At 41.9% G+C, this 23876-nt stretch overlaps 1 protein-coding gene across 1 annotated transcript in view; it reads left to right on the top strand.

Moving 5' to 3' along the window:
• The first annotated feature begins 277 nt into the window (after positions 1 to 277).
• The window catches only part of DNAJC11 (DnaJ heat shock protein family (Hsp40) member C11), a 69678-nt gene continuing 46079 nt past the window's right edge, over positions 278 to 23876 (top strand). The window contains exon 1 of the mRNA XM_067718730.1: positions 278 to 431. Coding sequence (XP_067574831.1) covers positions 360 to 431 — 72 coding nt within the window. The 5' untranslated portion in view covers positions 278 to 359. The remainder of the gene's footprint in view (positions 432 to 23876) is intronic.

Genomic DNA, 23876 nt, shown 5'->3' with positions numbered 1-23876 from the left:
CCGGCGGGGGATACAGGGGGTGTAGCACGGGCCTATCTCCCCAGTGCCCAGACAGTGACGACCCCCGGGTGTGACCGCAAAGTCGTCCTCCCCAGCCCGGGCACAGCCCCTGGGCGCCCTGGCTGGGCTTTAGGTCCGCGCGCAGCACGTGGAAGGGCCGGAAGCGCCGCGTCCCGCCCCCGGCCGCGCGGGGGAGCAGGGCGCAGGCGCGCTTCTTCAGGGCTGGGCGGCGGCGGCGCGACTCCGGGCCGCCAGGGGCCGCTGTGGAGCGACCTCACGGGCCCACGCCGTCTGGACCGCGAACGGCCGTCCCTCTTGAGCACGGCCTTGCCGGTTTGGCGGGGTGAAAGGTTGCGAAGATGGCGACGGCCTTGAGCGAGGAGGAGCTGGACAATGAAGACTATTACTCGTTGCTGAACGTGCGCAGGGAGGTGAGGCCTGCGATGGGCCGCTGTCGGGGCTGAGGCTAGGCCGGGGTCGCTCAGGGGGGACCGAGCTGGCGGCGACCGCCCCGTTCCCGCCTCGGGGCCGGAGCCTGGCGGGGAGGCCGCGTGACCCCGGCTGACGTGCGCGATCGCCGGCCGGCCGGACTGTCCCCACCGCCCCGACCCTTGCGCCGGGGATGTCCTGGCCGGCCTCTGCCCCAACTCTCCGCGGCCGGTGCGCCGCGTGCGCTGTGTCAGGGCAAGGCCAGAGGCCCCCGCGCCCCCAGGAGGGAACAGGGCCCCCGAGGTGGAGGTGGAGTGGGGGTCCAAGTCCTCCGGGACCCGGTGCCACGCTCGGCTCACACACCCGCCCAGGGGCTGTGTCATCGCCCCCAGCCCGCAGGGTGGGAAACCGAGTCTTAGGCACCAAGGTCAAGGCTACCCGGGAACCTCCCCAGGACTCTGTCCGGTCCCTGCGTCTTCCATGGGGACATCCCGCCTCTGAAATGAGTCCAGGCTCAGAGGCAGGTGTCTTGTGTCCTCCTTTTGTGCAGCTGTCCAGAAATTCAAGGAAGAGTCTCCCGGACAAATAGCCTCATTTCGGAGGCCCAGGTTAGGAATAAGCTAGGAAACAAGTGATGCCCCAAGCACGTCCTCGACATGTGCGCCCGTTTCCTCACCGGATGAAAGATAACACGAGAGAGTCTCACACTGTGTCTGGCACTTAGTAGGGGCCCAGTAACTTTCCTTTCTTGTTGATTCTACATTTGAGGTCAGCGTGAAGGTCAGGGAGGCTTCCAAGGTCAGGTCACGAGGTGGATTATTTCTTTCTAAACTGCTGGGTTGGGTCTTCCCAGCCCTGCCAGAGAACCTCTAATTTGGGCTTAGATTTTCCAGTGATCCGAAGTAGCCAAGTCTGGTCTAGTCAAGCTTGTGTTGACTAGACTAGGGCTGGTCAAGTCTGTGTTGTCAGTAGGTCTGCGTGATGTTAATAATAGCTAACGTTTTGTGAGGGCTTACTTTGTGCAGGGGCAGGGTGCTGAATGGACACTTTATGTTTTTGCACTTAATTCTCGTATCAGACCTTAAAGTAGGCATTCAGATAATTCTTGATTTAAAACCGAGGAAATGAAGCATAGAGGGATTAAGTAACTTGCCCAAAGCCACACCACTAGAAATCAAGAGAGTCTGGATTCAGCCCTGGGCAGTCTGATTCTGGAATCCCAGTTCTTGATCTCTGTGCTGTACTGTCACCCTAGCTTACCAGTTCTCAGACTACAGAGCTGCCGGACTCCTTGGGCACCCCTCATAAGAATCCCTTAAGTGTGTTAGTCACTACTTACTATGGAAACGCCCAAAGAAATATTTTGGGGAATTGCAGATCTTGTTAGGCTGCCATAGGGCCACCTGGAGATTCTTGTAACTAATCAACGGTAACCTTTGGCCTTCATTTTTTCCCCTTTGAATGGAGCTATTGGGCTAGTTATTCTTTTTGTTTTGTGTTTTGTTTTGTTTTGTTTGGCCGTGCCGTGCGGCTTCTGGGATCTTAGTTCCCATACCAGGGATCAAACTCGTGCCCCCTGCGGTGGAAGCACAGAGTCCCAACCACTGGACTGCCAGGGAATTCCCTGGGCTGTTCTCTTTCTCCAGTTCTTAGAAGCAAAGCGGTAAATAAAACCGGCTTTTCTGAAACCAGCCTTTTTTTCCACGCATTTATAGTTAGTCTGGTTATCAGTAATTGAGCAGCCATTTATTCACCTGTTTACCAGGCTTACTGAGTCTTAGGCCGCTGCAAATGATATAAAATAATAGGCTTGGCCAGAGTCCTAGGTAAACATTTGTCAGAGGTATAAAACTACCAGAGTGTTAGGACCCGTCATTGTTATTGGACTGATGGGTGGAAGCCAAAGAAATATTTCTTTAAAAAAAAAAAAATTTTTACTTCTCGAGATGAGTGAAGGCACCTCCACATTTATGACTGTAGGTGAAATCCCTATGAAACACGTCCTCTTGCTCATCATCTTGTGTTGCCGTTGTCAACAAACAGTGTAAAACACAATCCCCTCTGGTGTGGAGATTTCCTCTCTCAGGGTTCCACTAGAAGAGAAGCTCTGAAGGTGATCTCTGGACTTGATATTTACTAGGATTTTTTGTGAAATTAGAAATCAGCCTGAAGTTGAAATACCATGATTTAGCTGAAGAATGAGAGAAAAAATAGAAGTAATCTTTATTTTTACCTGTGTGGTCAAAAGGAGGTAATAACCCCTGTTGATGTGTTCGCATTCGGGTCTGCGGCTTGATGACACTGAAGCGTAACTAGGAGGCGAGGTCCTCTTCCCACCAGCGCTCCAGAGCTCCTTCAGAACTCTCGTGTTAGAAAGTTCAGAGACTTTCCACCAGGAGTCTCAGATGGAAGCAAGCTGACACAAAACCAGGGAACTCTGTTTAAAAGGTTCAGATTTACAGGCATAATACATGATAATAACAATGGAGTGATACAGAAATGTCAAAAATCAGGTTAAGAATCTCCCATGCCCATGTTTCAAACTTTAAAATATCCCCTTAAATTGTATCCCAGGGAGTGAAGCAGGCAGCTAGACAGGAGTTCCATGACCTTTAATAATTCCCTTTCTCTTAAAAGAGAAAAAAAAAAAAATTCCCTTTCTCTAGCGTTCTGGATTTCCTGTTTGCGGAATGGAGCCATTGCCTGCCTGCCACACACTGAGGGGAAGGAATAGTTTATCATTAACTGGGCACATTGAAACCAGATTGTCATCTCTGGTTTAGGTAGTCAGATGCATCATCAGGGGCCTGAAATCTAACTGATTTGAGATTTCTGAGGTGATTTGCCAAAATTTATTTGGAGAAAGGATTCCTGAAGAGTAAGAGTGAAATTTTCGTGATCTCTATGCTCTTTGTAGACATTATGATTGACACATTTTAAACCTGATTTATTCCTAAATACTTGAGTTTAATTCCTACTTAACCATTGTTGTAGTTGAAAGAGTTTCATTTTTATGCATGTCTGCAATGTTTATAACCTGTTTTAAGATCTCCGGTCCCAGTGGATTGAGCCTTAAAGGAGCCAATCTCCTTTTCAGCTTTTAAACACTTTTGAAATAAAACAGTCGTTAAATAAAAAATGAACTTAAGTAAAAATGTATTTTCTTGTAGTCCACATATGGAGGTCAGTGTTCTGGGATCTTTATCCTTCCATGACAGCTGTGAAACTAGAAGCGTAAAATCAAAACCTAAATAAAAAATGCATTTTCATTCCTTCCCTGGTATAGGGTCTGTTGTTCTTTCCACAGTTTTTGGTTGCCTGGGTTTCTCTGGCTGTAGGTTACAGTCACACAGTGGGGCTAAAACTTCAAGTTTGGACTGCAGATGGGAGGAACAGGCTAGAGCACTAGAGGAAGGTCTGCTGGTCACAGCCAGGATTGACCTGGGGGACAGTCACCCAGCCCCCCAACCAGGATGGCGGGGCCATCCACAGGAACTGAATGTAAAAGCGTTGGCTAAGCCAGGTGCACACTTAGGTGCCTAAGGCAGTGAGGTGCTGTGTGTTTGTTCTTTCGTTGCTATCTAACCTTATGGGCAGGTAATTTAGTCTTAATGAGGGATGTAAAGGTGGGTCTAAGAAGGTCATTCCTTCAATGAGTTTCCCATCTGCTGCATTAGGTTGGATGTTCACAACAGTGACCCTGCTTAAAACGAGGTGCTGGGCAAGTAGTGTGAGCCTTGGTTGTCCCAAAACCTGCCTCGTCCTGTCAGCGAGCATGCCTTAGGAGCAGGACCTCAGGCCGCCCTGCCACCCAGGTGAGCTTGAGCACGTCATTCAGCCTCAGAGTCTCCTGTGCTGACCTGCAGCGAAGTCACGGAGGAGGCTCACTGTGGGGCTCTGCAGCCAGAAGGCCCGTGTTCAAAGCCCAGTTTTACCCCTGGGAGGTTTGTGCCTCTAGGCTAGGAGCTGAACCTTTTTGCTCCCTGTTTCCCTGGATGTTGAAATGTAGGTAACAGGTGAAAATGTATTACGTACTCACTCTGAGCCAAGATGTTGGATAGTGGAGCATGAGGGTATGTATAGAGTACCTGGCGAAAGCAGGTATTCGGTTAATAATATTTATTGTTGCTACTTCTTGGATTTTGATAAACATGAGGTTTCGCTAATTTTAAAAAGACATACATGTACATGGAAGGCTTTGGTATGCCTCATCCTGGCTAAATCTGCTACTGTAATAATAAAAAAACATAGTGCCAGAATTTATGAATTAGGTTATGAATTCCCAAAGCTTTCTTCGTTCTTTCTGTTCAAAATTCTGAGTTTATTCTCTTCAAAAGACGATCTTCCCTCTGAACTCTTCCTGCAGGGTCATGAGTGTGACTTGGGTGGCGGGCGCGGTGGTTCCCGGAAGCTGGGGTTAAGCATGGGAGTGGAGTGCAGAGCCAAGGGATGATCCAGAAAGACAGTGTCTGGAGTAGAGGCGGAGTGGGACCCACAGATAAACTTGTTGTGAGCTATCAGCTTTGAAGAGGCCAGGCAGAGAGGGGAGGACCTGGCAGAGGCAGAGGTTCTGCTCCAGCGACAGCAAGACAGCACTGGCGGTCAGGAGGGTTCCTGGGTGGAGCTCAGAGAGGCTTCTGGGGGTCTCCCTGTGGGTGGGGAGGGGGCCGTCATGGTGTCCCGCTAGTTCCAGTGTCATCTCATAATGGGATTAGCAAACACCAGGAGGTTGAATTTTCAAATTGTTTTCTTCAGTAAACCGTAAGCTAGTTATTACCTTTCTGCTTTGGACGTTTCAAACAATTGCATCTTGAAATTTTAATACTCCAGTTCTGCATTATCTACCAAAATACCTCTTTCTTCTTCTTTTTTCTTTCTTTCTTAAAGAGAATTCAATTGAAAGCTTTTATATTTGCTGTGAGTTCAGTAATAAAACCCTGGAGAAGAGAATATGGGATACGCAAGCCGCACGTTTTGCTTGGCTGTGGAATTTTAGTGTTCACTTCTATTAAACTTTCATTTTAATTTTACTTATGTGTTTTATTTATACCCTACTTTGTTCAAGAGAGGATTTAAGACAGCTAACAGAGATGAAAAAATAAAATAGCATAAATGTTTAAAAGGGGGCACCAAAAACAAACAAACAAAAAGGCCATTGGGAATATTGCTGCTTTATTGCCACCATCGTGGCCCATGGGTTATACAGATCGCACTCCCTTGGAGAAACTCGTGGCCTGATGGCTGCATCCTGCTTGGCTCTTGGACATTTGGAACCACTTCTGCTTGCAGTGAGTGCACAGTGTTCCCTCCTGGGTTTGCTGGAGCCAGAACATTCTTCAGCAGTAAAATGCCAACAGACATCAAACCACAAGAATCCTGCACGAGTGGGCAGGATGTAACAGATGCAGACGGACGAGAAGGAAAAAATAAGCCAAACTCTGGATGTAAAGAGAGGATCCGAACCATCATTTTTGACCCAGAAAGGAACTTGAGTTCATGTCACTCAGATGCTGGCCTTTTTATTTACTGTCCTGTCTCAAAGGCCCCAAATAAACATGGACATGACTAGGAAGAGAAATGAAAAAGTTGTACAATGGTAGGAAAGTCTTTTCTAAGCCCTTGGAATGACCTCTAATCAGGAATCAGAATTTCTGCTCCTTTGGCCCGTTTGTTCTCGTGTGTTGTTGTCAGCAAGGGGTGTGCCTGGAGGATGGGACTCCCCATCGGCCCCGCAAACCTTAAAGGTGATGTGGGCCCTGCTTTTTTTCTTTTTTAGTATTTATAGAGTTCTGTCCTTACCGATTGCCTAGTCCTTTTTTTTTTTTTTTTTGGTATTTATTTATTTATTTGGCTGCGCCTGGTCTTAGCTGTGGCATGCGGTATCTTTAGTTGCGGCCTGCAGGATCCAGCACCCTGACCAGGGATCGAACCCAGGCCCCCTGCATTGGGAGCGCAGAGTCCTAACCACTGGACCACCAGGGAAGTCCCACCTAGTTCTTTCTTGAACTTATAATGCCATCTTGGGGATAATGCGTTCTATAAATTTTGTAAGTTTTTTTCCTTCTATGTTAAGTAGAACTTAAGTGTTCTAAGGTTATTCCTAGCTGTAGAAACTTGGAATTGTTTGATCAATCTCCTGTTTAGCTTTTCTGACATATTCACGATTTGATTGTTTCTCTCTTAAGCCCACCTTTTCAAAATGAAGAGTCCTAAAGTGGTGGTAAAAGTCCAACCTCCAAAATCATGAGAAATATAGTGTGTGCATCTGACCTCTATACTTAACACAGGCGGGTTTTCGGGAAGGACAGCTGAGATCACTTAGCCCAGTACCTGGCATTTTGGGCACCTATGAGCGTGTTGATGATGGCGTAAAAAGGCCAAAGATGGAGGTGGAGCTTCAGAAGAGGTCAGTGGCTTAAAGAGCAAAGCCTTTGAAGTCAAGTCCAAGTTTGACTCTCTAGCCCCTGATACGGGGGGCAAGTTACTTAACCTCTCTGAGACTTTCTTCATTCATAAAATCCAGACAGTAATTTTACTGTCATAGGGCTGTTGGGAGAATTAAACGAGAATGCACGTAAGTGCTTAGCACAGTAATGGGCATATTATTATGTAAAGTAAATGCCAGTATATTTTTATTAGTATCATGAGCATAAAAGTTAATAAGGAATGCTCTTACTGATTTGTAGGAGTTCTTTATAGAATTTGGGTGAGTCCTTTGTCTGATAGATTAGTATAAATATCCGTCCCCTCTCTGTAGTTTGCCTTTCACTCTCGTAAATGTTCATGAACTGAAGATCGGTTTGAGCCAGGCCACACAAGTTACAATTTCTAGCCAGCTTTTGGGTCAGGGGTACGTAATCAGATAAACTTCTCCATCTCAGACAAGTCATTTAGTTAACCTTTTTGATCTTCACTGTTTTTATCTGTAAAATGGGGGTTCTAATACCAATCTCAAGACATTTTATGAGTCTTCAAGTGTTAAATGAGGAAATATTGGTGAAAGTACTTTATTAGCTTTAAGTCTGTACAGATGCGTTTGTGACACCACTGACAGCCTCGAAATCCCCTTCAGCTTTTGCGATGCTCTCCTTGCCCCCCTTTCTCACGTTGCCAGTTGCTCATTTCCTGTCTTCCTTAGAATTTCCCCAGGTTCAGTCCTCACCAGCTCAGCTGGTTTAAAGTGCTCTGCTTGGGCCCCGCATCTCTGCCTTCTGCCCATTATTGCTTACGTGTTTTACCTGCCTCTCAAGCCTGTCTGCCTCCCAGGTTCTCCTGACCCATGCATCCCAGTCAAAGCCCCGGATGCGCTTTGGCTTTTCTTCGCCGCATAGTATTGAGCCCCTTCTCGACTGTCCTGTAAGCCACTCAGTCCATGAACCCCCTCGACTCCAGCCGACTTTGACCCCTTCATTTCTGTTTCAACTTCTAGGCTGCCAGCCAGCCAACCAGCCCTCATAAGCTCAGCCTTACATTTCTGCTGTAGTTTTCTTCAGGTCTCTCTGGTTTGCCTTCTGTCAGCTTTAGTCAAGCCGTACAAGTTAATATTAACGCACGGCACTGATCACATTTCTCTAGCCAGAAACCTTTTGGCTTCCTGTGGTTTATTGGGTAAGGAAGGGTCAAACTCTTGGCTCCCTTTTTAAAGCCCCTTACAAATTAGATGTTTTCTCTATTTTCTGCCTCCTTTGTGGTGATGTTCTGCTTTCTTCCACTGCAAAGCAAGCTCCATGTGGTCAGGGACCATTGTTGTCTGGTTCGCCATCAGGTCCCTAACAGTGTGGGCACATGACAGGTACTTACCAGATGTTTGCTGCATGAATGAGCAGGTGGGTGGATGTCCACATTGATTTGTTACCTACTTCCTGCCTTCTTCTGGCCTCTACTCTGGCCAGTTTGTCAGTGTTCTGTCTCTCCTGGTTCCTCAGGGCATTCTCTTCCCCTGAAATGCCCCAGCCTGTTGTTGGTACCAAAGCAAATTGAATCCACCTTTTGCATTCCCATTCAGACCCCACTGCCTCCACGAAGTTTTCTCTGCATTCTGACAGCCCTGAACTTATGTCTTTATCATTAATATTAGCATTTTTGTTATATATTGTTTAGTTAAATCCATGTGTCTGGGGTTTTAGGGAACACACACACACACACCCCTCCCTCTAGTTTATAATCTCCTTGAGGGCTGGGATGACATATTTCTTTTGTACCTCCTGTGGTACTTAGAGTAGGGTTGACATTCTGGCTTGAAATGATGAATATTTGCTAACACCATACTCACCTGGTCCAGGTGCATTTTACTTTGTGGAATACCTGTATTGAGGAACACATTGCACTTTTGGCAATAAATCATTCTAGAGGAATTTACTGAAAGGAGTTTATCAACTATCAGTTTGGTAAATCTAAATTGTCACTTATGAAAATTGTTTAAAGTCAGGTACCAGAAGATGAGGGCAAATTCAGACGCATGCCTGTACGCTCGGGCCCCAGCGTAAGCCAAGGCCCGTGCAGACTAAGTTCCAGGCTGACTACCACGTGAGAAGAGGAAAGAACGCCCTTCCCTTGTCCTTTCTCATCTGGCAGATATTGATTATCTTCCTCTTATGTTTCTTTTTTGCAGTGAGAAAAGCTTACTTGTTTATCATGTTTTATACTAGCACCAATAATATTTGTAAAAGTAAGTAGCTTCAGATGGATTAGATTTATTTTGGTACAGTTCTTTTTCCTTTTGTCAGTTAAATGGAGCTGAATTTTTACAGTTGGCACAGGTTAGTTTCCGTTGAAATCCTGTTCCATTTGTGAAGCACCTTACAAAGATGAGTCAGGCAGAATGATTTAGTACAGTCTGCAGCATACTTGACGTTGAGGGTGAGTCCACACACGTTGTGGGGGTCTGTTATGTTTGTGCATGAACCCCATGTGCAGGAACTTATTTCCACATCCTCCAAAGATTTTTCCACACGTAAATGAAAAGGATAGAAGACTGTGTTGAGCAGGGAAAATGGCATCAGAAGAGGGTAGGGCTGTGTATGAGAGCAGCTTTATTGTCTGAAGCTTCAGACTGTGTAGCAGGAACCTTTACAAAAACTGGTCTCTTAGTATAATCAGTATCTACTCAGTGACACCGAGTAATCTGTGACACCCTTTCTCTTCATGAAGCAGCTCTTGCTCAGCACTAAGTACCCATGCTGTCTTGGTGTTAATTAGCTCTGAAATCTGCTTTTTCCTTTAAATCGTATGAGCACCAAGTATCATAAAAAATTACAGCCTTTTATTAGCTAATGCAGTTTATTTCAATCAGATTGTCGTGGAACATATGGACAGTCATGAATCTTCAATTGTGGTAATTAGGCAAACCCCCCAAAATCCAGTAGAATATAGTTTGTTGAGACTTTGTTGCTGAGATGCACCAATATATAGATACAGCCTGGAAGTTTGAACTTGAAACTTACAGGCTTCAGCAATAAAAAGCCTGTGGCTTTACTTTTCTTAAAGTGAAGGTATGTTATAATTTAGCTGTTATTTGCATACTCTTATTAGGTCTTCAAAATACTGAATTAAATATCATTGTAGGGACTTCCCTGGTGGTCCAGTGGCTAAGACTCTGTGCTCCCAATGCAGGGGGCCCAGGTTCGATCCCTGCTCAGGGAACTAGATCCCGCATGCCACAACTAAAGATTCCGCATGCCACAACTAAGACCCCGGCGCAGCCAAATAAATAAATTTTAAATAAATAAATAAATAAATAAATAAATATCATTGTAGTAGTTAGATGTGCTCTACACCAAACATTATTGGCTCTTAACTAGCGAGGGGGCTGCACTTCCTAGTCCCCTAGCGGTTGGGTGGGATCACATGACCCTTTCTAACCAGTGGTGTAAGTGGAAGTGATGTGTGTCCTGCTCAGGCTGAGGTACTTCAAGGCCAGGCCAGCCGGAGAGTCTCATGCTCTTCCCTCTGCCTCCATGACTGGCAGGGTTCCAAAGGGTGTCTGTTTAGTCCACCTGGGACCTGAGGACATTTCCAAGCAGAGAACTAGCTGACCTGAGATGGACATGTAATGTGAGGGAGAAGTAAACCTTTGGAATTTTTGGATGGTTTGTTACCACAGTATCACCAACCCAGCAGTTCTCAAACTTTTTGCTGTCAGGGCCTCTTTACATTCTTAAATTATTGAGGTTCCCAAAGAGCTTTTGTTTATGTGGGTTATAACTATCAATATTTAATAATAAGACACAGAGTGTACTTACTTCTTGTATTTCAGTACAGGCACAAGGAAGACTTAAGGATTTCAAAATAACTATGTATTCCACAACAATGAGGTTACGGATACACAGATAGCATAGCAGATATAACGAAAGATAGTAAGTGTGCAGCAAAAGAACTTAAAATCAGTTGAGTTAATCTCTGAAAACTCACGTGTTTATACCATAAAGTTACCACCTTAGAAATTTCTAGAAAACAGGAAAGTATACAAGTACACAATTCATTAACCATCAGAACAATGATATACATCATGTAGCCTCAAGAAAATCCCACTATACTCTCATGAGAGAATGAGAAAAAGGCAAATAAAATCTTAGTATTATTATGAAAATAGTTTTGACCTGTGGACCCCCGAAAGGGTCTCAGGGACTCCCAGGGGGCCCCACACCACACTTAAGAACCATTGACCCAGGCCGTCCTGACGGATACAGTCATGGTTCAGACATACTGATGTTCCTCACATGCTGTAGCTTACTTTGCTAAACGAAGGTAGAAAATAAAAGCAGAGTGGCTGTATACTCTGAATATGTGCACATTGATTGCAGAGATGGTCTCCATCAACTAGAAATTAAATAAGTGAAAATGTAGCAGTGTCTTCAATTGCCTAATTATCTAAGGGAAGCAAACACAATGAAATTGTCGTCAGGAGACTTTTCTAAGCATGATACCAGAGCAGAAATCAGAGAGAATTGATAGGTTTGATTTTGTAAAAATGAGAAATATCTGTGTTTATTAAAGGAAAATAAAGCCTAAAAACAATTATAAACCCAAAGACTCAAAAGGAATCTAATATATTTGATAAAAATTCATATTTTTAATATATATAAGGAACTCTTGGAATCAAAAAGAAAAAGATTAATACCCTAATAGAAAACAATACAAAGGAAACAAATAGAAGAAATCTAAAATGCAAATAAGGGACTTCCCTGGTGGTCCAGTGGTTAAGACTTCGCCTTCCAATACAGGGGGTGAGGGTTTGATCCCTGGTCAGGGAGCTAAGATCCCACATGCCTCGTGGCCAAAAAACCAAAGCAAAAGCAATATTGTAACAAATTCAATAAAGGCTTTAAAAATGGTCCACATCAGAAAAAAAAAATCTAAAAAAATAAAATGCAAATAAGTGTATGGAAAAAATGTCACCCTCACTAGTAAAAAAACAAATGCAAGTTAAAACAAGGCTTTTTTTGTTTGTTTTGTTTTGTTTTTTCTCTACCAGACTGACAAAGTTTTTTTTTTTTCTTTTTAATGATAGTATTGAGCTCTGATAAGATGAAAATCTGTTAGCCAACCCAGCCAGGAGGCAGGAGGATTCTCCTCTGGAGAAGTTGAGCCAGAGGGACTCTGGAGCCTGGACATAGACAGTAAAGGGTGAGAGTGGCACGCTAACAAAGGCAGGGGGGTGCGTTAGTGTTTGCATGGCGAGACTTCTGGCTTTTCTTCCTTTATTCTCTGGTCTCTCCCCTGAAGGAGCTAGCCCATCAGAAAGAAAAGACTGCCAAATGAAACTTCTAGGTTCCCTCCCAGGCATTTCACAGAGAAGCTCATCAGTTGACAAGACCTGTTCACACATACAGAGCTTCCAAATAGCTTCTTAGTATCTTACTATGAAGTGTAAGTCAATTGCCAAAGAATGTCAGATGTTTGAGGGAAGGCTCCAACGTGAAACTCTGATATCATGCAGACAGCAAGGAGAAACTAGAAGGAAGCAGACAATGCAGGGAGTTTGGAAGCTAGATCATCTTCAGATAGATAAGATACTACATGTAAGAAATAAGAACAAGGTGATATATCAAAGAGCAATACTGTATAAAAAGAGGAGGAGCTCTTGGAAATTAAAAATAAGATAACAGAAATTCTGTGGAAGGGTTGGAAGGTAAAGATGAGGAAATATGCACAAAAGTAAAACTTAAAAACTAGAAGATCAGTTCTTAGCCATGAAGTAAAGTAAAATGAGGGGAAGACATTATGAAACAATTAATATGAGAATATTTCTCAAAAGATAGGAGACTATAGGTTAAAAAGGGCCATTCAGATAACTAGCATAGTGGATGGGGGAGAAAAGGACCCCCATACTAAAGGAAATCATAGATTAAAGAGAGAGTCCTAAAAGTTTCCAAACAGGTCACAAACAGAGGGCTGGAATTGGAAAGACATTAGGTATCTCACCAGTAGTACTGTAAACTAGAAGACAGTGGAGCAATGTAATAAAAATCCTGAGGGAAAGTTATTTCCAAGCTAGAATTCTATACCCAGCCAACTATTCATTAAGTATAAAGGCAGATTATAAGAACATTTTGAGATATACAAAGCCTAAAAAATTTTTCCTCCCAACCAGTCTTATACTTCTGTTATCTAATTTTTGATTTCCGAGAGCTCCTCCTTCTTTTGAGAATATCTGTAAAGGAAACTACTGGGGATTGAGCTCCATCAAAATGAAGAAGAAAACCAAGAAAGAGAAAGGCATAGGATACAGAAAAGAGATACCAACCCAGGAAAGATACCCAGGAAGATGGTGACAGGAAATCCTAAGATGAAGTTTGTTTAGCAAGCCCAACAACAAGAACAGGGCAGAGAGCTCTTGGAGGAGTGCCTCTTAGAGGGAAAAAAAAAATGAAAGTGATGTGCTGTTTGATATTGAGAGGAATATTAGAAGTCTTTACTATAAGAAGTATACTGTGAAGAGTTGGAGAAGAATCGTAATAGAGCCATAGAAAGCTAAAGCAAATGAAAAAGATGAGGCAATTGTTAACTCCAGGAAAAATAAAAAGTAGTTCAAGAAAAGAAATGTAATCATAGTATACTGTTTGATTCAGCTTTGAACTATATTTACAGTCATAATTAAAACTAAACTAATTAAAAAGAAAAACTGCATTGATTTGAACGAAAGTTGTGATAATTACATAGAAAGGAGGGGAAAGATAAGCACAAGGAAGTGGAAAAGAACTAAATTCTCTTAAGTCTAAAATTTTACAATTAAGGATATGAGTATATTTAGAAATAAAATGAGAAAAATGCTAAAAGATTTAAAAGTGCTTGCATCTGAGGAGTGGGAGTGAATGCTGTTTGGGGTTATAAGTCTAGTAGTTTTATTTATAAACTGTTTATGTAGTCCTTGGATAAAATTAAATTTTTAAATTTAAAATAATTAAATGGTAAATACTTTCTGGAGATCAGTTCAGAAGACTAAAATGGAAGTCTTATACCCAACAATTTTAGAAACTTATTTTCAAAAAGATAATCATGCATACACACAAAGTTTTAGCTATAGGGATGTCCACTGCAGCCTTTTTAAAACAAATGAAAGTTATTAATAGAAGATTGTTATATAAACTGTAATAACGGCATTTAAAATGGTGTAGAAAACACTTAATGACCAATAATACCCGAAAAACCAAAACTCCACAAGACCTTTAACTGAAAAAACAAGTTATACAATTATATTGTAGAAGAAATACTTTTTTTTTTTTTTTTGCGGTACACTGGCCTCTCACTGTTGTGGCCTCTCCCGTTGCGGAGCACAGGCTCCAGACGCGCAGGCTCAGTGGCCATGGCTCACAGGCCCAGCCGCTCTGCGGCATGTGGGATCTTCCCAGACCAGGGCACAAACCCGTGTGCCCTGCATCGGCAGGCGGACTCTCAACCACTGCGCCACCAGGAAAGCCCCAATTTTATTTATTTATTTATTTTTAAAATTTTTTTAAGGGAATTCCTTTATTTTTATTTTTTATTTATTTATTTTTGGCTGTGTTGGGTCTTCGTTTCTGTGCAAGGGCTTTCTCTAGTTGCGGCAAGCGGGGGCCACTCTTCATCGCGGTGCGCGGGCCTCTCACTATCGTAGCCTCTCCTGTTGCAGAGCAACAGGCTCCGGACGCGCAGGCTCAGCGGCCATGGCTCACGGGCCCAGCCGCCCCGCGGCATGTGGGATCCTCCCGGACCGGGGCACGAACCCGTGTCCCCTGCAACGGCAGGCGGACTCTCAACCACTGCGCCACCAGGGAAGCCCCTGATGCCATTTTTATAATCTATGCTTACGACAAAGTTGCTCTTCATATTTTTGAAAATGAAGTTTATTTTTGCTCCACATCCTCACCCACACTTAATATTCTCAGTCTTTTTCATTTTAGTCATTCTAGTGGTTGTTAAGTGTTTTTAATTTGCATTTCCCTAATGACTAACAATGTTGAATGTCTTTTCGTGTACTTGTGCACCATTCCTGTATCATCTTTTGTTGACGTTTCTGTTTACATCTTTTAGTCGTTATCTTATCAGGTTGTTTATCTTCTTCAGTTGTGAGAGCTCATTGTATATTCCAAATACAAATCTATGAGACAGATATTTTGCAAATATTTTTCTTTTATTATCCTATATAGGAAATCTTTAACTCGAAGTTACAAAGATTATCTCCTGTGTTGTCTTTTAGAAGCTTTACGGTTTTAGCTTTCACATTTGTATCTTTTTTTCCATTCTCAGGTTTTGTTGGGTTTTTGGTTTTTTCAAATTTTTAACTTGTAAGATACATATAACATAAAATTTGCCATCTTAGCCATTTTAAAGTATACCGTTCAGTGATATTAAATGCTGCTTACATATTGTTGTGCCTCTGCCACCACCATTTATATCTCCTGAACTCGTTTCATTTTGTAAAACCCAAACTCTATACCTGTTAAACAGTGTATACCTGTTAAACAGTAAGTAAAATTATACGGTATTTCTCTTTTTATGACTGGCTTGTTTCACTTAATATAATGTTCTCAAGGTTCATCCATGTTGCAGCACGTGTCAGAATTCCCTGCCTTTTTAAGGCTGAATAATATTCAGTTGTATTTATATTACCAGATTTTGCTTATCCATTCATCTGTTGATGGGTACTCGGGCTGCTTCCACATTTTAGCTGTTGTGAATAATGCTGCTCTGAATATGAGTGTACAAATATCTGTTCAAAACCCTGCTTTCAATTCTTTTGGGTATTTACCCAGAAGTGGAATTGCTGGATTGTATGGTAAATCTGTTTTTAATTTTTTTGAGGAACTGCCATACTATTTCCCATAAAAGCTCTACCATTTTACATTCCTACCAACAATGCACATGAGTTCCCGTTTCTCCACATCTTTGCCAACACTTGCTTGTTTTTTTGTTTATAGTAGCCAGCCTAATGGGTGTGGAGTGGTATCTCACTGTGGCTTTGACTTGTATTTCCCTAATGGTTAGTGATATGGAGCATCTTTCCATGTGCTTTTGGCCATTCGTATATGTTCTTTGATATATGAATGTCTGTTTAAGTCCTTTGCCATATTTGAATCAGATTGTTTTTGTTGAGTTTTAGGAATTCTTTATATATTCTAGATATTAATCTCTTGTCAGATATACTATTTGCAAATATCTTCTCCCATTCTGTAGGTTGTTTTTTCACTTTCTTGATGGTATCCTTTGATTCATAAAAGTTCTTGATTTTGGTGAAGTCCAATTTGTCCATTTTTTCTTTTGTTGTATGTGCCTTTGGTGGTGTATCCAAGAAATCATTGCCAAATCCAACGTCATAAAGCTTTTGCTCTATATTTTCTTCTAAGAGTTTTATAGTTTTAGCTCTTATGTTTAGGTCTTTGATCCATTTTGGGTGGATAAACTAATAAACGGATTCAGCAAAAGTTGCAGGATACAAAGTCAACACACAAAAATCGGTCGCATTACTTTTTGTATATGGTGTTAGGTAAGGGTCTTCATTCTTTTCATGGGGATATTCAGTTATCCCAGTACCATTTGTTGAAAAGACTATCCCTTCCCTATTGAATAGTCTTGGCATGCTTGTCAAAAATAATTTGACAGTTTGTGTGAGGGTTTAATTCTGGGCTCTCTATTCTATTCCATTGGTCTATATGTCTGTATGCCGATATCAATCTGTTTTGATTACTGTAGCTTTGTTGTAAATTTTAAAATACAGAAGTGTGAGTCCCCCATCTTTGTCCTTTTTCAAGATTGTTTTGGCTTTTGGGATCCCTTGAGATTCCATGTGAATTTTAGAAGGGACTTTTCTATTTCTGTGAAAAATGTCATTGGGATTTTAATAGGGATTGAATTGATTCTGTTAGTTGCTTTGCATAGTAGTGACATTTTAATAATATTAAATCTTCCAATCCATTGATATAAAGTATCTTTCTGTTTATTTTTGTCATCTTAATTTCTTTATGTTAGTCTTTTAAGTTTAAGTTAATTCTTAAGTTTTTTGTTTCTTTGTTTTTGATGCTATTGGAAATGGAACTGTTTTCTTCATTTCCTTTTCAGATTGTTTATTGTTCATGTATAGAAATGCAGCTAATTTTTGTGTGTTGACTTTGTATCTTGCAACTTTGCTGAACTCATTTGTTAGTCCTAACAAGGTTTTGTGTACGTGTGGAATTTTTATAGAGTTTTCTACATATAAGATAGTATCATCTGCAAACAGAGATAATTTTATTTCTTTTCCAGTTTGGATACCTTTTATTTCTTTTTTTACCTAATTGCTCTGGCTAGGACTTCCAGTGCTATGTTGAATAGAAGTGGTGAGAACAGACATTCTTGCCTTGTTCCTGATCTTAGAGGAGAAGCTTTCAGTCTTTCACCCCTGAGTATGATGTTTGCTCTGAATTTGTCTTCTTCAGTTGTAAGAGCTCTTTATGGCTTTTAGTTTCTTTTAGTCTCCTTCTGTTGCTAGTTTGCTGAGTGTTTTTATGATGAAAGTGTGTTGAACTTTGCCAGTGCTTTTTCTGCAACAGTTGAGATGATCATGGTTTCTATGAACATGGTATATTATATTGATCAATTTTCATACATGGAACTATCGTTGCATTCCAAGAATAAATCCCGCTTGGTCGTAATGTGTATCCTTTTAATATGCTTCTGAACTCTGCTGATATTTTGTTGAGGATTTTTGCATCCATGTTCATAAGGGATATTGGTCTATAGTTTTCTTTTTTGTGTGGTGTCTTTGTCTGGCTTTGGCATCAGGGTAATAGTGGTCTCATAGGATGAGTTTGGAAATGTTCCCTCTTCAATATTTTGGAGAAGTTTGAGGATTGATATTAGTTCTTCTTTAAATGTCTGGAAGAATTCACCAGTGAATCCATCAGGTCCAGGGCATTTCTTTGTCAAGAGGTTTTTGATTACTAATTCAATCTCTTTACTAGTTATAGGTCTATTCAGATTTCCTATTAGATCATGATTCAGTCTTGGTAGATTTTGTCTTTCTAGTAATTTGTCCATTTCATCTAAGTTTTCCAATTTTTTATTTCTGTAGAATCAGTAGTAATATCTCCACTTCCATTTCTTTTTTTTTTTTTTTTTTTTTGCGGTACGCGGGCCTCTCACTGTTGTGGCCTCTCCCATTGCGGAGCACAGGCTCCGGATGCGCAGGCTCAGCGGCCATGGCTCACGGGCGCAGCCGCTCCGCGGCATGTGGGATCTTCCTGGACCAGGGTACGAACCCATGTCCCCTGCATCGGCAGGCAGACTCTCAACCACTGTGCCACCAGGGAAGCCCTTATTTCTGATTTTGGTAATTTGAGTCTTCTTTCTTTTTTTTCCATAGTTAGTCTAGCCAAAGGTTTGTCGATTGTGTTGTCTTTTTGAAGAGTCAACCTTTTTTTCAATAATTCCTTCTATTGTTTATCTGTTCTCTATTTATCTCTGCTCTAATCTTTATGATTTCCTTCTCCTGCCAGCTTCGAGTTTAGTTTTTCTTCTTTTTCTAGTTTCTTTTTTTTTCTTTTATTTATTTTTAAACTAATTTTTATTATAGTTGATTTACAATGTTGGATTAGTTTCTGCTGTACAGCAAAGTGAATCAGTCATGCATTTACATATATCCACACTTTTGTAGATTCTATTCTCATATAACTCATTACAGAATATTGAAGAGTTCCCTGTGATATACAGTAGGTTCTTGTTGACTATCTATTTTATATATAGTAGTGTGTATATGTCAATCCCAATCTCCCAATTTATCCCTCCCCCTCACCCCTTTGCCTCTTGGTAACCATAATTTTGTTCTCTACACCCGTGGCTCTATTTCTGTTTTGTAAATAGGTTCATTTGTACCATTTTTTTTAGATTCCACATATAAACAAAATATATTTGTCTTTCTCTGTCTGACTTACTTCACTCGGTATGACAATCTCTAGGTCCATCCATGTCGCTGCAAATGACATTATTTCGTTCTTTTCTAGTTTCTTAAAAGTTGTAAAGTTAGGGACTTCCCTGGTGGTGCAGTGGTTAAGAATCCACCTGCCAGTTCAGGGGATACGGGTTCAAGCCCTGGTCCAGAAAGATCCCACATGCCACAGAGCAGCTAAGCCCCTGCACCACAGCTACTGAGCCTGCGTTCTAGAGCCCGCGAGCCACAACTGCTGAGCCCACGTGCCACAACTACTGAAGCCTGTGCACCTAGAGCCCATGCTTCGCAACAAGAGAAGCCACCACAATGAAGAGTAGCCTCCGCTCGCCACAACTAGCGAAAGCCCGCATGCAGCAACAAAGACCCAACGTGGCAAAAAAAAAAAAAAAGTTGGAAAGTTAGTTGTTGATTTGTTATCTCCTTTTTCCATGCCACGCAGCTTGTGGGATTTTAGTTCCCCGACCAGGGGTTGAAACCGGGCCCTTGGCAGTGAGAGTGTAGAGTCCTAACCACTGGACTGCCAGGGAATTGAGATTTCCCATTTTTTAATATAAACGTTTATAGCTATAAATTTCCCCCTTAGCACTGCATCCCATAAGTTTTGGTATGTTGTGTTTCGTTTTCATTCATCTCTAAGTATTTTCTAATTTCCCTTGTGATTTTTTTCTTTGATCTATTGGTCGTTTAAGAGTGTATTGTTTGTCACAAATTTGTGTCTTTTTCAGTTTTCCTTATGTAATTGATTTCTAATCTCATCCCTTTGTGGTTGGAGAGGATACTTCATATGATATCTTTTTTTTTAAATAAATTTATTTATTTTATTTATTTATATTTGGCTGCGTTGGGTCTTCGTTGCTGCACGCAGGCTTTCTCTAGTTGCGGTAAGCGGGGGCTACTCTTCGTTGCGGTGCGCGGGCTTCTCATTGCACTGGCTTCTCTTGTTGTGGAGCACGGGCTCTAGGCATGCGGGCTTCAGTAGTTGTGGCACACGGGCTCTAGAGCGGAGGCTCAGTAGTTGTGGCACACAGGCTTAGTTGCTCCGTGGCATGTGGGATCTTCCCGGACCAGGGCTCAAACCTGTGTCCCCTGCATTGGCAGGCGAATTCTTAACCACTGTGCCACCAGGGAAGCCCCTTTGTATGATATCTATCTTAAATTCTATTGAGACTTAAATTGTGGCCTACCAAATGGTCAGTTCTGGAAAATGTCCCATGTACACTTGAGAAGAATGTGTTTCTGTTGTTGTGTAGAATATTCTGTATGTGTCTGTTAGATCTAGTTGGTTCATTGTGTTGTTCAAGTCCTCTATTGCCTTACGTATCTTTTGTCTGGTTATTCATAGGATGTTGAAGTCTCCACCTATTACTGTGAAACTATTTCTCCCCCTTCAGTTCTGTCAATTTTTGCTTTATGTATTTGATGGTCTGTCATTAGGTATATAAGTTTATAGTTATTCTATCTTCTTGCTGTATGAACCTTTTATTAATATGTAATGTCTTTCTTTGTGTCTTATAACCTTTTTAAAATTTATTTATTTATTTTGGCTGCATTGGGTCTTTGTTGCTGCACTCAGGCTTTCTCTAGTTGCAGCGAGCAGGAGCTAGTCTTCGTTGCAGTGCGTGGGCTTCTCATTGTAGTGGCTTCTCTTTGTTGAGGAGCACGGGCTCTTCGCATGTGGGCTTCAGTACTTGTGGCACGCGGGCTCAGTAGTTGTGACTTGTGGGCTCTAGAGCACAGGCTCAGTAGTTGTGGTGCACGGGCTTAGTTGCTCTGCAGCATGTGGGATCTTCCTGGACCAGGACTCAAAGCCCTGTCCCTTGCATTGGCAGGCAAATTCTTAACCACTGCACCGCCAGGGAGGCCCCCGTATGATAAATCTTAAAGTCCAGTAATGTGAGTCCTCCAGTTCTTTGAAGTTATTTTGGTTAGTAAAATAACTAAGAAAGTAAAATTTATTTTTGCTCCATATCATTTTTCCATATAAATTTTAGAATTAGCTTGTCAGTTTCTACCAAAAAAAAAACTAGGATTTTCACTGGATTGCATTGAATCTGAGGGTGCTTTGGGGCAATCTGACATCTGAACAATACTGAGTCTGCTGATGCATGAAGGCAGCTTCTCTGTCCATTATTTTTGGTCTTCTTTAATTTCTTTCAGCAGTGCATTGTAGTTTTCAGTGTATGGGTCTTGCAGTTGTTAAATTTATCCCTAAGTAGTTCATGTTTGTTAATGATAGTTTAAATGGTATTGTCGTTTTAAGTTTCAGTTTTTAGTATATAGAAATAAATTGATGTTTGCCTGTTGATCCTGTATCCCATGACCTTGCTAAAATCACTTAGTACTTTTTTTTGTAGATTTTCTACATAGACAACATCTGCATATACAGATATTTTTATTTTTTAAAATGTTTGCGTTGAATTTCTTTTTTGTGCTTTATTGTACTTTTGTATTGTATAGCATCTAATCCAACAGCTTTAACAGACCACTAAACTCTACAGGTCTCTAGGGACCTTTTCACTATGAATCTTATGATACATAAAGGTTGAATTTATAATAGATTTACTTTCCATTGAAATTATAACCAGATGATTGAGATGATGAAACTTTTCACACTTAAAGCACAATACATCTCTTAATTTTATAATGAATTTTAGAAATAAATACGTAACTTTAGGCATTGTTTTTAATGATATCACCTATTTTGAAATGATACCAGTGTTTTTACGATAGTGAAAGAGTTTATCATTTATGAAATATCGAACCAGTGACCTTAGCTATTCAGTTACGATAAAAGGCCCAATCTAACCTTTTATTGAATGTGATATTTATTAAAAATGAAACTTCTTGTTTCTGTTACTTAATCAGTAGCACGTTAAGCCATTTATTAATATGATTAAAGAAGGTATTGCAGACTAGGCACTGTACTCCCTTGTCATCTGGTTTACTTTTAACAACCAGGAAATAGCAGTCTAACCTAAAGTCAGTCAAGTCTATCTAATCCTTCACTTGTAATTTTTATGAGATGCTGGAAAGAGCAATTAAAATTTGCAGAAAGGGAATAATTTGTAATGGCTACTCAGGAAGGAACAACCCCCTTTTACATGGTTACATAAGTAAACCTATCTGGAGAAGACACATTTAATTTGCCATTAGTTAACTATTCTTTATTTGCTTAAACCAATGGGGTTTGGCACAGGCGGCATATTGGTAAGTGTGGCAGGGAATGCGTTGCATAATTGACGTGGACGTGGGACGAAGCCTGCGGTAGGAGAAGGAAAAGGGGGCCACAGAGACCACAGAGATGGGGACGTTCGGTCTCGTGTTTTTATTGAAATAGCATACATGTATAGAAAAGCGCACGTCATAAGCATGCAGGTCAGTGAGTTTTCACAAATGTGGGCCCCTGCATGAATGAATGTTCCTGTCATCCTCACACCAGGCCTGTGCCTTCTCTCTGAATTGTCCCAGTGTCAGTATTCATGCTGCCAGAAGGATATCAAAATTGAATTGTGACAGTAATGATAGCTACAGTGATTAAATTCCTCATGTGTGCAAGGCATTGTTAAGCGATTGTATGCGTATTAGCTCATTTACTCCTCAAAGTAAGTGTGATAGGGGTACTGTTGTCTACAGTTTCAAGATGAGAAAACAGAGAAAAGGTTTTAGAAGAGCAACAATGAGTAGGTTTTTGCTGTGTGCTGGGCGCTGTATGAAGCACTGTGGTCACTGTCTCATTTCATTTCCACGCCGCCCCTGAGCATACTTGTCATCCCCTTTAACAGCTGAGAAAGCTGAGGGTCAGAAAGCTCGTTAGCCCGAAGCCTGCGTTCTTCACCCCTGGAAGGCTGGTGTGTGACCCCAGAGGAAATCCCACGGACGGCCAGAGGCAGAGAAAGGGGGAGGACGGCCATCTACAAATCGTTCAGGAGTGTGATTCCCAAAGGCTACACCAAAGAGGAGATGGAGAAAGAGAATAGTGCTGGCACGGGGCAGACGTCTGCCTAATCCTTGGAGGCAAAAGGATGCTCAGTCAGCAAGGTCCTTGACCATTTTCCAGTGAAGTAGTTAATGGAAACCGTCAAGAAGCTGCTGATTAAAAACACTGATGTGCCTGTGCCTATAGTCGAATAGTGAGGGTCCTGTCTGCATTAAAGGACAGCTGAGTGGCCCGGGTCTAGCAGAGCTTTTCTCATGACAGAACCACGTCCAGTTAGAGCTGGGATGGCCCACAGAGGTCATCCACCCAACCACCCACTCCTCGGACGGAGAAAGTGGCCCAAGAGTGGCACCTGGGTCCTCACAGCCTGTCCTCCCGGGCATGTGGGACTGACACACGTACCGTTCCAGTAACGGTTATTGTCTTCCTGTCGGGAGTCCTGCAGAATTCCTTGTTTAAGATCTCTGGTAAACTTGCACAGATTTCCTGGCATCAGAATAACTTAGCCCTGTAGAAAATATCTAAATTTCAAACCAAAAATTGTCACTGAAGTAAGGTTTTGCCTTTTTTCATTGGTAAAAGCATTCATTACTCCTGGAATTGGAAGATATTGAAAAACTGTGGACATTACAGAAAAATACAGTTTAACGTCTTCCCTCGTAACCTTGATGTCTTGAGTAATCGTGTCCCTGTGACCGCTCTCCTGTGTACCCGTGTTCCCGGACCTGATCCCAGAGCACCATCCATCCTCAGCTTCCTCAGTGGGGACCTGGTCCCATTCCTCTACCCAGGGAGCTGGCTTTTCAGGCCCCTCTAGCATGTTGTCAGTGACCCAGAATTTGCTTCTGTTGTCAAAACGGTGGGGTTGCCTCGGAAAATAAAATGTTATTTACTTGACAGATCATCTGGGCAGAGCTGTGCATTTGGCATCACCTCTGACAGACCAAAATGGTCCCTGGGGTTGGTATAATATCAGACATAGTACTTCCCCAAAACACACCTGAGGGCCCTGCCAGAGAGATGGCACAGTGTTCCTAGAGCCTCTGACGAAGTCTGCTTCTGAGAACTTGGCCGCTGAGAGGCAGGCAAAGTAGAAAGTGGATTTCT

The sequence above is a fragment of the Pseudorca crassidens genome, chromosome 2 (assembly GCF_039906515.1).
Source record: "Pseudorca crassidens isolate mPseCra1 chromosome 2, mPseCra1.hap1, whole genome shotgun sequence".
Taxonomy (NCBI): Eukaryota; Metazoa; Chordata; class Mammalia; order Artiodactyla; family Delphinidae; genus Pseudorca; species Pseudorca crassidens.
This window is presented reverse-complemented; position numbering and strand designations above follow the sequence as displayed.